The sequence below is a fragment of the Neovison vison genome, chromosome 4, assembly GCF_020171115.1.
Source record: "Neovison vison isolate M4711 chromosome 4, ASM_NN_V1, whole genome shotgun sequence".
NCBI classification, from domain to species: Eukaryota; Metazoa; Chordata; class Mammalia; order Carnivora; family Mustelidae; genus Neogale; species Neogale vison.
Genome location: NC_058094.1, coordinates 229,515,764 through 229,531,511, shown reverse-complemented (window position 1 = coordinate 229,531,511; position 15,748 = coordinate 229,515,764). Strand labels below are relative to the sequence as shown.

Here is a 15,748-nt window from a genome sequence, read left to right as displayed (position 1 = left end):
ACATTTGGGCTCTCTCCATAGTTTGGCTATTGTTGATAATGTTGCTATAAACATTGGGCTATATGTACCCCTTCAAGTCTGTATTTTTGTGTCCTTTGGATAAATACCTAGTAAATCAATTGTTGGGTCATGGGGTAGTTCTATTTTTAGCTCTTTTGAGGAAACTTCATATTGTTTTCCAAGTCGCTGTACCAGTTTGCATTCCCACTAACAGTGCAAAAGCATTCCTCTTTCTCCACATCCTCTCCAACACCTGCTGTTTCTTTTGTTAATTTTAGCCATTCTGACAGGTATGAGGTAGTATCTTATTGTACTTTTGATTTGTTTCCCTGTTGCAGAAAAATGTGGAGCATTTTTCATGTGTCTGTTGGCTATTTGTTTGTCTTCTTTGCAGAAATGCCTGTTCATATCTTATGCCCATTTCTTGATTGGATTATTTGTTTTTCGGGTGTTGGGTTTGATACATTCTTCACAGATTTTGGTTACTAAACCTTTATCTGATATATTGTTTGCAAATATCTTCTCCTATTCCATAGGCTGCCTTTTAGTTTTGTTGATCTTCCTTTGCTTTTTACCTTGATGAGGTCCCAATAATTCTTGCTTCTTGAGGTAGGCCTGTATTGCAATATACCTTTGTCTTGGGCCTGCCTTTGATGTATCCCAAAGGTTTTGGAATGTAATATTTTCATTTTCACTTCCTTCTATGTATTTTAAAATTTCTTTTATTTCCTGGTTAACTCATTCATTCTTCAGTAGGTTGTTCTTTGACCTCCATGCATTCGTGGTCTTCCCAATTTTTTTCTTGTGGTTCACTTCAAGTTTCATAGCACTGTGGTCTGAAAATATGCATGGTATGATCTTGATCTTTTTGTGCTTGTTTAGGGCTGATTGTGACTCAGTATGTGATCTATTCTGGAGAATGTTCCATGTGCACTTCAAAGGAATGTGTATTCTGTTGCTTTAGGATGAAATGTTCTGAATAGATCTTTTAAATCCAGCTGGTCTAGTGTGTCAGTCAAATCCATTGTTTCCTCATTTTTCTGCTTAGCTGATCTGTCCATTTCTGTAAGTGGGGTGTTGAAGTCCCCTACTATTATTATATTATCAGTTTTCTCGTTTATTATTATTATTATTGCTATATTTCGAGATATCATGCATGAGCAGGGCAGAGAGGAGCAGAGGGAGAGGGAAAGGGAGGGAGAGAGAATCCACGTTGGGCACGGAATCTGATGTGGGGCTTGATCTCACGACCCTGAGATCGTGACCTGAACTGAAATCAAGAGTTGGATGCCTAACCAACTGAGCCACCCAAGTGTCCTTCTTTATGTTTATTATTAATTGATTTATATATTTGGGTGCTCCTAAGTTGGGGGGCATAAATATTTATTACCATTATTAGAGCTTCTTGATGGGTAGACCCCTTAATTATGATAAAATGCTTTTCTTCATCTCGTTATGGTCTTCATTTTAAGATTTAGTTTGTCTGGGGTGTCTGGGTGGCTTAGTCAAATATCTGCCTTTGGGTCAGTTCATGATCTCAGGGTACAGGGATCAAGCCCCACATCAGGCTCCCTGCTCAGCAGTGAATCTGCTTTTCCCTCTTTCCTTGTCCCCCAACCTTACCCCCTGCATGTGAACACACACTCTCTAATAAATAAATGAATATATAAATAAGTATGACCATTCTGGCTTTCTTTTGACATCCATTAGCATGATAGATGATTCTCTGTCCCCTCACTTTCAATCTGTACGTGTCTTTAGGTCTAAAATGAGTCTCTTATAGGCAGCATATCTTGTTTTTTAAACTGTTCTGATACCCTGTGTCTTTTTATTGGAGTATTTAGTCCATTTACATTCAGAGTGATTACTGAAAGATACGAATTTAGTGCCATTGTGTTACCTGTAAAGTTGGTGTTTCTGGTGATGGTCTCTGTTCCTTTCTAGTCTTTGTTGCTTTTGGTCTCTCCCCACCCCCAACTCAAAGAGTCCCCCTTAATATTTCTTGCAGGGCTGGTCAAATGGTCATGAGCTTCTTTTTGTTTGGGAAACTTTTAGTCTCTCCTTCTATTCCACATTAGAGCCTTGCTGGATAAAGTATTCTTGGCTGCATATTTTCCCCATTCGACATGTTGAATATTTCCTTCCACTCTTCTGGCTTGCCAAGTTTCTGTGAACAGATCTGCTGTGAACCTGATCTGTCTTCCCTTACAGGTTAAGGACCTTTTTCCCCCCTTGCTGCCTTCAGGATTGTTTCCTCGTCTGTATATTTTGTGAATTTGACTGTGATTTATGTCTTGGCGATGGCCAGCTTTTGTTGAATTTTATAGGAATTCTCTGTACTTCTTGGATTTTGATGTCTGTATCCTCCCCCAGATTAGGGAAGTTTTCAGCTCTACTTTGCTCAAATAAACCTTCTGTCCTTTTATCTCTCTCATCTTCTGGGATGCCTAAGATACGAATGTTGTTGCATTTTAATAAGTTGCTAAGTTCCTTAAGTCTACCTTGGTGATCCATTACCTTTCTTTTCTTCTTCTTTTCAGCTTTATTACTTTCCATAATTTTATTTTCTATGTGACTGATTTGTTCCTCTGGTTCATCTATCCTCGTTTTATGGCATCCATTTGGGTTTGCACCTCAGTTATAGCATTTTACCTTTCATCTTGACTGGATTTTAGTTCTTTTATCTCTTCAGTAAGGATTTATCTAGAGTATTCTATCCTTTTTTTCAAGCCCAGCTAATATCCTTAAAATTGTTGTTTTAAGTTCTAGTTTAGACATCTTACTTATATCTGTATTGATTAAATCCCTGGCCATATTATCAATAATAGCCAAACTAGGGAAAGAGCCCAAAACGTCCATCAACTGATTGAATGGATAGAGAAGATGTGGTGTATCTATATCTATACTAAGAGAATATAGATACAGCCATCAAAAAGAACGGCCATCAGCCATCAAAAAGCACGAGGTCTTACTATAAATATTCAGTGATGTGAATGGAGTTATATTATGCAAAGTGAAAAAAGAGAAAGACAAATATCATATGGTTTCACTCATCTGTGGAATTTAAGAAACAATACAGGTGAACATATGGGAGGGAGAAGTGAAAAAAGAGAGAGGAAAACAAACCTTAAGAGACTCTTAAAGATAGAGAACAAACTGAGTGCTGGTGGAGGAATGGGTGGGGGGTGGGCTGAATGGGTGATGGGCATTAAGGAGGGCTCTTTTCATGCTCAGCGTTGGGTATTGTATGTTAAGTGATGAATCACTGAATTCTACTCCTCAAACCAATATTTCAGTGTATGTTAACTAATTAGATTTAAGTAAAAATTTGAAGAACAGAAAGTCATGTACATACATATATACACACATACACACACACATACTAAAGATTAAAAAGATAAAAAGTTAAAAAATTGAAAAATAAAAATATATCTTATTTTTATATGATTTACATATATATTTTATATTATATATAATACATAATTTTATAAATAACATTTTATATTTATATATATTTTATACAATTTTTATACATAAAATATATTTTATATATTTTTATAAACAAATTTAAAAAATATTTTATATATTACATATTATATATTTATTATAAATATATATTATTTATTTATTATAATAAATATATTTCATTATATATAAATATATGTATTTTATATATTTTATTATATATTACATAAAATATTTTATATATTTTTATTTTACATATGTTATATATAATATTTATATTTATATAAATATTTTTTTATTTATAAAAAATATTAAAAGAAAGATAAATCCTTTTTCCCCTTAATTAAGCTTTGCTGTACTCTATGATCAGTTGATTTGGTAACTGCAAGGTGTTTGTGCTGGCCTTCTGGGGCAGGAGCTTGTTGCACTGATTCTCAGATGGGCTTGTGCTAGTGCAAACGCAGCTGCGGGGCGCAGGGGGCAGGGCTCGGTGTAAGCCGCTCCGCTCCACTCGGCTGCGCTGTGCTGCCCCCTGGGGTGTTTCATCGTTGATGGGTGGGATGAACATGGCAGCGCCGTGCTCTCTAGCCCCGGACCGGAAGGTTCTTGCTCTCCCTCACTCTTCGGGGAGCCCCCACAGAAGGGCAATCAGTCACCCCTCTTGGGTTCCCAGCTTCCCTCAGATCCCTACCTTTACCCTCTGCCTGTGTCCAGCTGTTTTATCCCAGGCGGGACTGGGTTTTATAACAGCACAATTTTAGGGACTCCTGGGGCATGGAACCATGCTGTTCTTCTGGGGGAGTGTGTCACTATGCTTTTGCCATTTGCCTGGACCATGCCAGGAAAGTGGTCGCAGGACCACAGCAGTGCAGAGTTTATGGTGAGGCGGAGCAGAGAGCTGGCACCCGGACTTGGCCTGCAGGCAGAGTCCCTGCTCCTGTGCCTGCAAAGAGCGAAGCACGTTGATGCCCCCGGTTCTTCTTGCAACCCAGGGTAAGCTCAGACTACCCTATCCACTCCTGGGTCCACCCCGCCGACCTTCCAGAGCATGTTTAAGCCAGGCATGACCCCGGCGGTGGCAGACTTCTAAAACGTGAGACTTTGTCAGGTCTGTCACTCTGCTCTGTGTAATCCGTTGTGGTGGTCTCTGCAAACCGGGCTCCTTCCCGGCTGCAGTCCCCACGGTGGTAGCTCTCTCAGACCAACTCTCTGAACCGCCTACCTTCCGGCTGCGTTTCTACTTACAGACTTGTGTTTTGTTCTCTCGGTCCTCAGACTGATTTCTTGGGTGTTCAGAACGATTTGATAATTATCTAGCTGTGTTTGAGGGACAAGGCAACCTCAGGGTCCCCCTATCCTTCCTCCATCTTAACTCTTCTCCTCATACTTTGTAGAATAGTCTTTGGGTGTTTTATCAATAGATATTTGATTATCTGTACTGAAGAACTTTGTACTTCCATATATTTAAAGTATTAGACTTTTACATGTCCAAAAATGTTCGATTTTGGCAAACATTCTCTGAGATAACAATGAATGATTAAATCGTGCTAAATGCACTAAGGATGTCCTAGAAGTTGGGATTAGACTCCAGCTGACCATGCAAACATTTCCCGAGCCACCCCGCTGTGGATTGCTAGACTTATTTCCTCATCTGTTAAATGGGTACAGTGCTTCCCTTAGTGATGCACAAGAATTACTGGAGTCCGAAGTACTGAAATCATCAAATGCTGAGGAAATGCCAACTATTGGGTACAAGGAAGGGAAAACCAAGCACAACAACAATAACTAGCTAAAAATGCAAAATAAACACAAGCGTCTGTATCTATAACGAAATGGAAATAAGAATTTAGTGAGAAATGTATAAAAAACAGAATAGAGGAAATGGTAGGGATGATGTACCCTGAGCCCCCTGCTGCCCTGCTTCTGATACTCAGTGTAAGTTTTCATCCGTCATACAACAGTCGGGCTCAATACTTACAGCACAGTAAAAAAAGAGGTTGCTGGGGCCGGAAAGACTCGGTGTGGGTCTATTAACTCTTGCTACACTAAAATACTAAATTATACTAGATGATGATTCTGTGGTTTAAGGGTTAATATTTTACTAAAATACCTAGCTTTCATATGTGTAAGATTAGGTCTTGATAGAGCACTGGAATACAATAAGTATACTTAAAATAACTTGTAAAATCAAATTAGTGAAGAACAAACGTTTTATGACTGTGAACTAACTTGTTAACGATGAAACTCATTAAAACAAATTAAGTTTGAGAGTTAAGCGTCAGGTAGAGAGTAAAGCTGGAGGTTTCCCAGGCTATGAATTTGGGGCCCGCTTTGACTCTGTTTGCTGTTTTTTTTTTTTTCCCCAGCAAATGTCCCCAGCAAATGCCTGCTCTATAGGAATCACAATGCTGCATACATGGGAAACTGCTGTAGGGCGGCCACTAGCTTAAAATAAAACACAAAATTCTCGCAGTGGAAGTGTCCCTAACTGCCAGGAGATGACAATAGATTAGGCAGACATAGTATGTACAGGGAAACCTTTGACCAAGACTGATTGCATTTTATCTATTATGTCAACAACCTTCTTGTGGTAAAGTTTCACAAATAAAGATTATTAAAAGATTTTACTTAAAGATTCTTACACAAATTCTTTGGAGATATGTGAGCCTAGTTTTTCATTTCTTTTATCATTTCAATTCACAAAACAACTTAAAATTTCCATTTGCTTTCATTCTTCCTGCCCTGGCCTCCTCTTAGTGGTGCCTCGGGTCCCCCCTCAGCTATTTGCAGCTGGCGGAATGGAAGCATTACTTCTGTATGAACTTTATACTTGAGAATATCATTTGGTAAATAAACAAAACTGTTTGATGAGGGTATTTAGCTCTTTCTTACACATACATTTTAATTAATGGAAAAGAAAACGTGAAAGTATTTGAGGTCACATAGGCAGAAGAAACTAGAAAAATGAAACCTGGGATCTTAGGCTCCAGCTCAGTCTAGTTCCCAAGCCTGCTTATCTGATCTTCAGGCTACACACCTGGGGGCGAAGTTCAAATTCTTCTTTGCATATTGGGCACGGCTGCACAGAGTCCCCTTGCAGGATGGATCTTTGTTTCACTTTTTCCCATTCATCTGAGGATAGTGGTGGTGGGGGAGGTTCAAAGAGGCCCAGCTTCTGTGCTAAAGTTAAAACAATACGAAACAGAAGTTTCAATCTATTTAAAATATAGAACTCAGATACAGTTTAATGATATTATTGTGTAAACAAATTTGAAAGCAAAACATACCATGTACTTCCACCGAATGTTGAATGCTAATCCTCCATGGTGTATAGAAGTCAATGGTAATAATACCTCCATTTGTGGCTTATGCTTTTATTTATGAAGGATTCCCCACACCTATTTCATGTTCACAATATCCTCTACGAGAGGCAGGACTGCTATCCAGTTTTTAGAAAGAAAATTTGAAGAATACTATGCTTTCACATGTATTGGCCAAAGGTTCTCGCTGTTCACCTAACTTGTCTTTCAGGCTTCAGTGTTGTCTTCTGCCAGTTTAGTTTAGTTTAGTTTTTGCCACCAGTGACCTTCACAGAATGAGTGTCAGGTTCTTCTCTTGCTAAAAATTCTTACAATCTATAATTATTGTCAGGATCAATTCCTTACTTCAGCAATATTTGAGAGCCCACCATGTGTCTCCTCTGTGTCAAGCATAGGTTACGTCCCAGTAGGAGCTGCTGCAGCTGGGACACAGTGCTGGCAGGGTGCGAGCACCAATATGCACCCCCCGCACCACCCCCAAATGAGGGAATGGGTAAAGTGCCACCCTATGGGCTCTCTTCAGATAGAAAGGGAAGTGTTACATCTACAAAACAAGAACAGGAAGTTGTACCAGGAACATTCAAAGTACAAAAAAGAGCTCTTAAAAATTAAAAAATCTTATAGAAATGTGAAAGTCAACTCAAATACTGGAAGAGAAAGTTAAAGTAATCTCATAGAAAGTAGGAAGATGAGATAAAGCAGGAGACAGAAGATAAGAAAACTAAAGGACCAGACTAGGAGGCCTGACATCTGAAAGACAGACATTCTGTAAAGAAAACAGAAAATCAAGAGTAAAGATCTTAAAATAGCCTAAAACATTTCCCACAAGAGGAAGTGAGTTTTTAGTTTGAGAGGCCCCAGGAAGGCCCAGAACAAAGGATTCACACCAAATCCCACCACTGTGAAACATCACAGCTGTAGGGACAAAAAGCAGATTTCAAAGTTTTGTGTGTGAGAGACGTAACAGGTCTCAAAAAGGGTCAGAAGTCAGAATTAGATCAGACTTACAACCAACAACACAGACACGAGAAGGCAAATCTTTCAAAATTCTGAGAAGGACTCCCATACTAAAATTCTTTATTAGCTATCAATGGACTATGATAGGGTGAAGCTATCTTTGTGTCCATATGCTTATACACTGGTCTCTTCTGGACTCTTTTCCAGGAAGCTGCTGGAGGAGTGGCTTCACCCCAGTGAGGGCATAAACAAAAAGGGGAAGCTGTGCGATCAGAGAGAGAGGAGCTAATGCCAGGAGAACCAAAGGGTATTAGCCCACGGGTGATGCCAAAAAGACATCCAAGGCTACTGGCTCTGTGCCAGGCCTACAGAGCAACTGGGCCATAGGGGAGCAAAGTAATGGGAGGTTTTAGAAGGAATGCCTCCACAAAGATGAAAACGGAAGATCACCCACTCTGCTTTAGTATATGGAAGAATATACTTCTGAGATAGTGGGGATTGAATTTGGGGCCTTTTTATGCCAGCTATTAAGACATATTACAAAACTATTATGAATTAAAACAGTAAAATCCTGACATAGAAACAGAAGCCCCTAATCATACATTCTGACTTTTCCTTCCTCTCTTGCATGAACTTGGAAAACTTGGGAAAGGCAAAATGTGGTGCTACTGGTCAACCAAGAAAGGATAGAGGATGGTTTTAGGGAAAAATCTAATGTAAATTTTTCTATCAATTGGTTTTGCGAATACTGTATGCAAAGTAAACTGTGATGAGGTCTAAATGTGAAAGGCAAACTGTAAAAGTAAATAAAATGTGGTTTTGAAAACTTTTGTGATCTCAGAATGGGTAAGGATTTCTTAAATCACCCAAAGCATAAACAATGAAGAGAAAAACTGATGGATTTCACAGTCATCAGAACGAAGGTTTTATTCAATATAAAATAACACCTAAAATTAAAAGACCGTGCCAGACTGAGAGGTCTCAGTGGCTCCATCAACAAGGGACTAGTATGTAGAGTACATAAAGAGCTCCACGAAATCAGCAAGAAGAGACCTGAGTGCAACACGATGTATCGAGAATAATGAAGAGCATATGGTTCAACAGTTACTGGTAGCTAATATGCATAATAGTGAAAAATTCCTTTCTCACAAAGAGCTCCTGGAAAAATAACTCATTTACTCTTTTAAACCTCACTCTTTTTCCAAATTAGGAAGTTCTTGCTGATGTCTAATTTAAACCTTTCCTGCTAAGTTGACTACGACGATCATCTAGTTGGTTGTCTCCATAAATTATATAAGCACAAGAGACCCACTACATGACTGTGTCACATTCTTCCCAGCGTCTGCATGTTCTCGGGCTGTGCCATTTCCTAGGAGACAAATAGCACTGTCTGCAGTGCAGCGGGAAGTTATGAGTGTCCACTGGTCTTGCTGCAGCCACAGGATCCCCTTACACCGTGCAGCAGCCCGCGGCTTCCCTGGGCTTCTTGCAGCCATCACACTTGCATGAGGGCACAGCGCCCCCCGACAAACCTAGTTTCCATGCCCAGCATCGTGTAAAAATCTTTTCTATTTCTAAATTTACAGTTTAAAATAATTTGAGGCTTGCAAAAGGTTGTAAAGCCAGTATAAGGAATCCTCATGGGCCTGTTACCCACTTTTCCCGAATGTTAGTATTTTCATATCTCTAGTTCAGTGATCAAGGTGAGGAAATTAACATTGATCTAACACTGGCAATTAATGTGTACTCCTTACTGGATTTCATTCTTGTCTCATGGAGGTCCTTTTTTTGGATTCAGATTACACATAGCACTCAGTTGTTATGTCCCCTTTGTCCCTTGTATCTGGGACAGTTTCTCTCTCCTCATTTGCTTTCCTTGACTTGATACTTTTGAAGAGTACTGGCCAGGAAGTATGTAGTGTTTCCATCAGTTTGGGTGAGTCTGATATTTCGTGATTAAATTCAGATATGCATGTTGGGAAGAATACTCCGGAGGGGATGCTGCGCCTTTCTCAGAGCCTGAGATCGGGGGGCACGTCAGCATGTGTCCCTCTGGTGATGGCACTTGGGTCACATGGTCAGGGTGCCACTGGCACTGGGTCCCCGGTAGTTGGTGGCTGTGCTTCTGTCTGCGGTGCATGAGCACGCTGGGAGGCCGTGCCTGCACCCTGTGTCTCGGCAGCCACTGATGCTTGTTCTTACTGTGCTGTTGGCCGGATGGGGATTTTCTATTTCTGGCCCCATCTATGTATTTATCAGTTGTCATTCTACTATAAGAGAGAACTTTTTCCTTTCCATTATTGATTGATTAATTTCCACCCATGTGGATTAGGGGATATTGATTGTATTCTATTTTTATTTTTATATAGTTCTATCTTTATTTTCTTGCTCATATCATCCCCATCATTTTTAAACTTTAGTACATACATTCTTTCTGTAAGATTATAAATTAGAGGGGCACCTGGGGGCTCAGTGGGTTAAGCCACTGCCTTCGGCTCAGGTCATGATCTCAGGGTCCTGGGATCGAGTCCTGCATCGGGCTCTCTGTTCGGCAGGGAGCCTGCTTCCTCCTCTCTCTCTCTGCCTGCCTCTCTGCCTACTTGTGATCTCTATCTGTCAAATAAATAAAAAAAATCTTTAAAAAAAAAAAAGATTATAAATTAGAATCATTTCTGTTCCAGGAAAAATCATAGTATTAATCTCAACTAGATTCCTTAGCTCTAATCAGGCAAAATATGAATGAGAAGATTAACTCACCTAAAGTTAATGGTGGTGGTTTTGGATCAAGAACATATTCTTTTTCTGGATCTTCCACTTTAGGGCCTTGTATAGTTTTCTTAAGTCCAGTATCTATTATTGCTTTTGTGTTTCTTTTTAGAGATTTGGATCTGTTCTCTCTCTTTTGTACCTTTGTCTTAGAGTGATCTGCTACTGAAAGACTTCGAAGCTGAAGATCATGTAAAATGTGATCTTGCAAAGCAACTGCAGTGACTGCTAAGTTATCTTGTTTAGATGAATGACCCTAAAAATTAGGGAAAAAAGCTTTATTTATGGGACATTTTATAATATATCATTTGGAAGAAACCTTAAGCTTTAGTACTCAATCTGGGTGAGATACTAGACCCAATGTTATGGTGCAGGATGCTTGACCCACGTTACGGAAGTGTGGGAAAGCCCAGTCTCCTCATTTATGTTGGTGACATAGTAATGTCTTTTCATCTGTTTGCAAAGGTCTTAAATATAATATGAATTAATTCATTATGACCTATAAAAGCTGTGCATGCCTGAACACATTCTGCTTTACTACAATTAAATTAGACTCTAGGCAAAATCTTGCTTCCGTAATATGAAAGGGAATCCTGTGTTTAAGTATGCGCTCTTTTGGCAAAAACTTAACACAGAATAAAACTGCTGGGCGCCTATGACATGCTTGCAGTCGGTACTATGGTGGGTAGTTCCTCACTGGAGCAAGCTTTGCAACTGTATTTTTATACTTTCAAACAGCTGAATTAAAATGCATGGAGCACTGGGTGTTACAGGCGAACAATGAATCACGGAACACTACGTCAAAAACTAATGAGGTACTGTATGGTAACTAACATAATGAGAAAAAATAAAGTACAATAAAATACAAAAAATAGTCATGAGTAAAACAGTGCTTGTTTTATTTAAAAAATTTTTAAAATTTAAACTCAATTGATTAGCACATAGTGTAGTATTAGTTTCAGAGGCAGAAGTCGGTGACTCATCAGTTGTATACAACACCCGGTGCTCTTTACCTCGTGCCCTCCTTAATGCCCGTCCCCCAGGTACCCTAGCCCCCCCCCCAGCAACCCTGTTTATTTCCTGTGATTAAGAGTCTCTTACGGTTTGTCTCCCTCTCTGATTTTATCTTGTTGTATTTTTCCCTCCCTTCCCCTTTGATCCTTAACTTCCACCTATGAGTGAAATCCTATGATAACCCTCTTTCTCTGACTGACTTATTTCACTTAGCATGATGCCCTCCAGTTCCCTCCACGCGATTGCAGAGGGCAAGATTCATTGAAAACAGTTTGCTTTCCAACAACAGTTGTTTTCCAACTGTACCTTGTGTTGTGACATGCTGCGTCACGCACACTTGCTCCTCGGCTCTGTCAAGTCAGATCATCACGTCACTGCAGAAACAGAAGCAACAGAAGTCCCAGTTAGAGAGCGCGACACCATCCCCTGCAGTCTGGAGGGGAGGATCCGTTGGAGAGTCTGCGGGATCCGGGGATGCCCAGAGGGCACAGATCTGGGCCACACCGGACGCCGGCGGGACTCACGGCAGTCGTGACGGGAGGGGCCCCGCCGGCCAAGGTCCAGCGGCCGGAGGGAGCATATGGATCGGGGGAACACCCACTGCTCATACAATGCCACGCGTAAACACGCACGACAAACCCCAAGACGGAAAAGATCAGAGCAGTTACGTGAAATACATTTGCAAGATTTCATTTGCGCGCGCACGGAGAGGGGGCAGCGAGCTCCACGCCGGGCTCCATCGCGGGACCCCACACGACCTGGGCCGAAGGCACACGCGGCCCCGACGGAGCCCCGCGCAGCGCAGTCCGCGAAGCGCGTCTCAGGGACAGGACACGTGCGCCGGGACGCGCAGGTCAGACGAGAGGGACGGGACACACGACACTCGGGGACAGAGCGGCCTGCACACGGTCGTGGGGAACCGCGCGCCCCGGGGCACACGGCGCACTGGCCGCCGGCCGTCGGTCTGGGACACGCAGGACCCGCCGCCTCGGACCGCCAGCCGCGGCCCCTGGAGACAGCGCGACGCCGCAGTCCCCGAGGAAACCCGCCGGGCGCCGCTCCCGGGCCGGCCTCCGGGCCGAAGACACGCGGCCGCGGCGGTCCTGCTCCGGGTCCCCGTGAGTCCCGCGGAAGCGGCGACCTGGTCCGTTCGGCCTCAGGCAGGAGCAGCGCCCGAAGCCAACAGCCGGGGCCGCAGGGAGCTCGGGACGCGGCCGTCAGGACCGGAGGGACCCGGACACGCATCGGGGACGACACGGGCCTCCGGCCGCTGCGGGCCGCACACACGGCGGCGGCGAACACAGCCGCGGGGCGTCCTCGCCGCGCTCGCGGTCCCTTCTGGCCTTCAGGCGCGTGGGACAAGCCTCCGCCCGTGTCATCGGGGCGGCGCCGACCGCACACGTGGGCCGCGGTTCCCAGACCGCCCGGGGCCCTTCCAGAACCTTCCTTCCGCGCCCGGCCGCCAAGGTCACGGCCCGCCGGGCGCTCCCCCGCCCCGGCGCAGTTCCCCGCAGCGTCTCCGCCGGGAGCTCTGACGGCTTTGGCCCGTCACGCCCGCGGCGTCCCGACGGCTCGGGTGGGGGTGCGGCTCGCGTCAGGTCCTCGTGTCTCGGGGCCGTCGGCCGCGGCAGTCCTCGCGCAGGGGGCGGAGCCGGCGTCGGGGGCGGAGCCGTCGGCCGCGGCAGTCCTCGCGCAGGGGGCGGAGCCGGCGTCGGGGGCGGAGCCGTCGGCCGCGGCAGTCCTCGCGCAGGGGGCGGAGCCGGCGTCGGGGGCGGAGCCGCCGGGGGAGGCGGCGGCTTCCGGTGCGTCGCGACCCGCGGTGAACAGCGCCCGGGCTCGGTAGCGACGGCGACCACCGGCGGCCGGAGTCGCTGGCGGCCGCCCCGTCGCGGTGGCCCTCCCCGGTGTCTGGACTGGCCGCCCCAAGCGGGCAGCGCGCCCGGATTCCCACGCTCTCCGGGGCCCCTACCTGGGGTCACCACGTCCGGACACCGTCCCCGCCTCTGCGCCCTCGCGAGAGCGGCCACGATGAGCCTCGGTGCTGCGGACCGAGGACCCTCCCCGCGGCCCCTCGCTCCCCGCTCGCTCCGGCAGCTCCGGCACCGACACCGACCCCGACCCGCGGCCTCCGCGCCGCTAGCCGTTGCCCAGCAACCCAGTGCGCATGCTCAACCGCCGCGCCCCGCCCCTCGCGGCGCCCAGCTGGGGGCCACACCGCGCATGCTCGGCGGCTCGGTCCCGCGGGCCGGGCGCTCCCACGCGGCGCACGCTCGCCGCCTCACCCCGCGCAGGCCGCCCCGCGCTCGCTCGCGCCCTGGGTGGACATCTCCGGGCCACGGGCCCCTGGGGTCTCGGCGCGTGGACGGGCTCTCAGCGCCCCCTCCGAGCGCCGTTACCTCGGTCCGTTCCGGGCGCGTGTGCACCTGTCGGCTCTCGCGTGCTCAGATCGCGGCGGGTCCCCCTGCTGCGGACACCTGCGGGCGCCTCCTCCCCCGCGGGGCCCGGCCTGCACCCGCCGGCGCCTCCGGGTGTTGCCCCGCGATCCGCGTCCTGCTCCCGTGGGCGCGGGCCGTTCGGACGGGCGTTTTCACGGCCCCGGCGGGACGTGGCGCGTCGTGCGTGGGGCGCAGAGGGAGTCGCGTGGGGGCGGGGGCGGGCGCCCGAGCGCCGCGGGGTCCCCACGACCCGAGCCGACGAGCACTTTCGGGGGCCGCTGTGCCCCGCTCCCCGCCCCGAGCTGGCGGCCGGCGGGACGCGGCGGGAGACCCCGGCCGGCCTTCCTTCGGGGTCCGCCTGGCGCCGCGCGGGGCCTCCTGCGGGCCTCGAGTCTGTGTCCGCGGACCCGCCGGGGTCCGTTCGCTCGTGGCCTGGAACCCGCCGCCCGTGGCTTCCCTGCGCTGGAGGACGGCGGCCCCAGAGCGGGGGTCCACGCGTTCCGTCTGCCCGCTTAGGTGTTGGTCGGGTCCCTGAAACTCCGTCACGGCCAGAAGCAGAAATTAGTAGACGTTCGTCTTTTGTTTTTGAACGAAGTGGCTCAGTTGTCTTATTTAAACTTATGTTTAGACGGGTACTGAAAGAAAAGTTCAGCTGAAAGTATAAAGAAGACATAGAAAATGCAAATAGTCCCCCCCCCCGCCCCTTTCTACTTCTCCGAAAGTTCTAAGGAAGTTACCAACTTGAGTAGAACTTGGTCATTGGTCATTAAAAGACCTTAAAGTGAAGGTGTCTGACATGACTGAGGAGTAACAGTCTTGTACTGTGAAACCAGGTTACTTGAAGCTCCGCTTCTCCTAACTGTGTTCACAGTGGGATTCAATTTCCTAAGCTGGCCAGTCCTGTTTGGAAGTTTTTAAAAGACAGACTAAAAACAAGTAAAATTTTTTTGAGAAACCAAATTAAGTTCATAATTAATTTTAAGTTATTTAAACTTTCCTAACAAATGTTGTGATCTCGATTTATGTTGCAGTGGTAATGGGTCTAGAATGCAAGTAGGGTCTCTCTGTGGACCGCAGAGTTTTTCATTCTGTGACTGTTAGGACTGTGCCGAGGACACGGTGAGAAAGCTTTGGGTTTCGATAGGTAGATCTGAGTTCAGATCTAGTCTGACTCCTTAGGGGTCTGAATTTGGGAAGTTACTTCATTTTCCGAAACGATGGGTCCCTTATACATAAAGGGGACATTTTCTACTTCTCTTGTCAACATCTGCCCGCCCTTTAGCAATAGCCCTGGGGATTCATCAGTTCCAGGATGGAACCTATGACCAGCCTGAGCTACTCAGAAATCAGTGTCCTGGCCACACTGACACGCTGGTCTGGGCATGTGACCTAACGGGGCCACTCAGGTGAATTTAGTATTTTTGTGGGAGCAACTGGAAAATTCTTGAATTCTTCCTACTCACGTAGAAGCAAGAGAAGACACGAAAGCAGCTGTGCCCGCTCTCCTGTCCTCCCAACCTGAGAGCTCAGCTGTGGGGTCAAGGTGTGAGCTGGGGAAGAGAATCGCACAGGAAACCGCCCAGATCGGGACAGGGACCAAGCCCTGGCAGCATAGCTAATGCGGGGAAGCCAGCCCTACTCAGTGTTTTTACCTCCCCATGTGGCTGGGGTTCCTGTATGCTTCAGCCAGCTTGGGGCTGGTTTTCTGTTACTTGTGACAGGAATAATTTGATAAGTGGGTCTACTGTTAACCACCTGATGCCTGTGGTTAGATTAAAAACCGTCGTATGG

General features: G+C 46.1%; 1 protein-coding gene across 6 annotated transcripts in view; it reads right to left on the bottom strand.

The window, feature by feature from the left end:
• RNF32 (ring finger protein 32) overlaps positions 1-13,608 on the bottom strand; it is a 39,993-nt gene extending 26,385 nt beyond the window's left edge. For 4 of the 6 annotated variants that reach the window (XM_044246911.1, XM_044246914.1, XM_044246915.1 and 1 more), the window contains exons 1-4: positions 13,492-13,608; positions 11,829-11,896; positions 10,500-10,764; positions 6,503-6,645 (exon numbers count right to left, since the gene is read on the bottom strand). In XM_044246911.1, coding sequence (XP_044102846.1) covers positions 6,503-6,645; positions 10,500-10,764; positions 11,829-11,843 — 423 coding nt within the window. In that variant the 5' untranslated portion in view covers positions 11,844-11,896; positions 13,492-13,608. Of the gene's footprint in view, positions 1-6,502; positions 6,646-10,499; positions 10,765-11,828; positions 12,477-12,964; positions 13,086-13,491 lie in introns of those variants that run through there. The other 2 variants (XM_044246913.1, XM_044246912.1) reach the window with 2 other exon arrangements.
• Between the last annotated feature and the right edge of the window lie 2,140 nt (positions 13,609-15,748).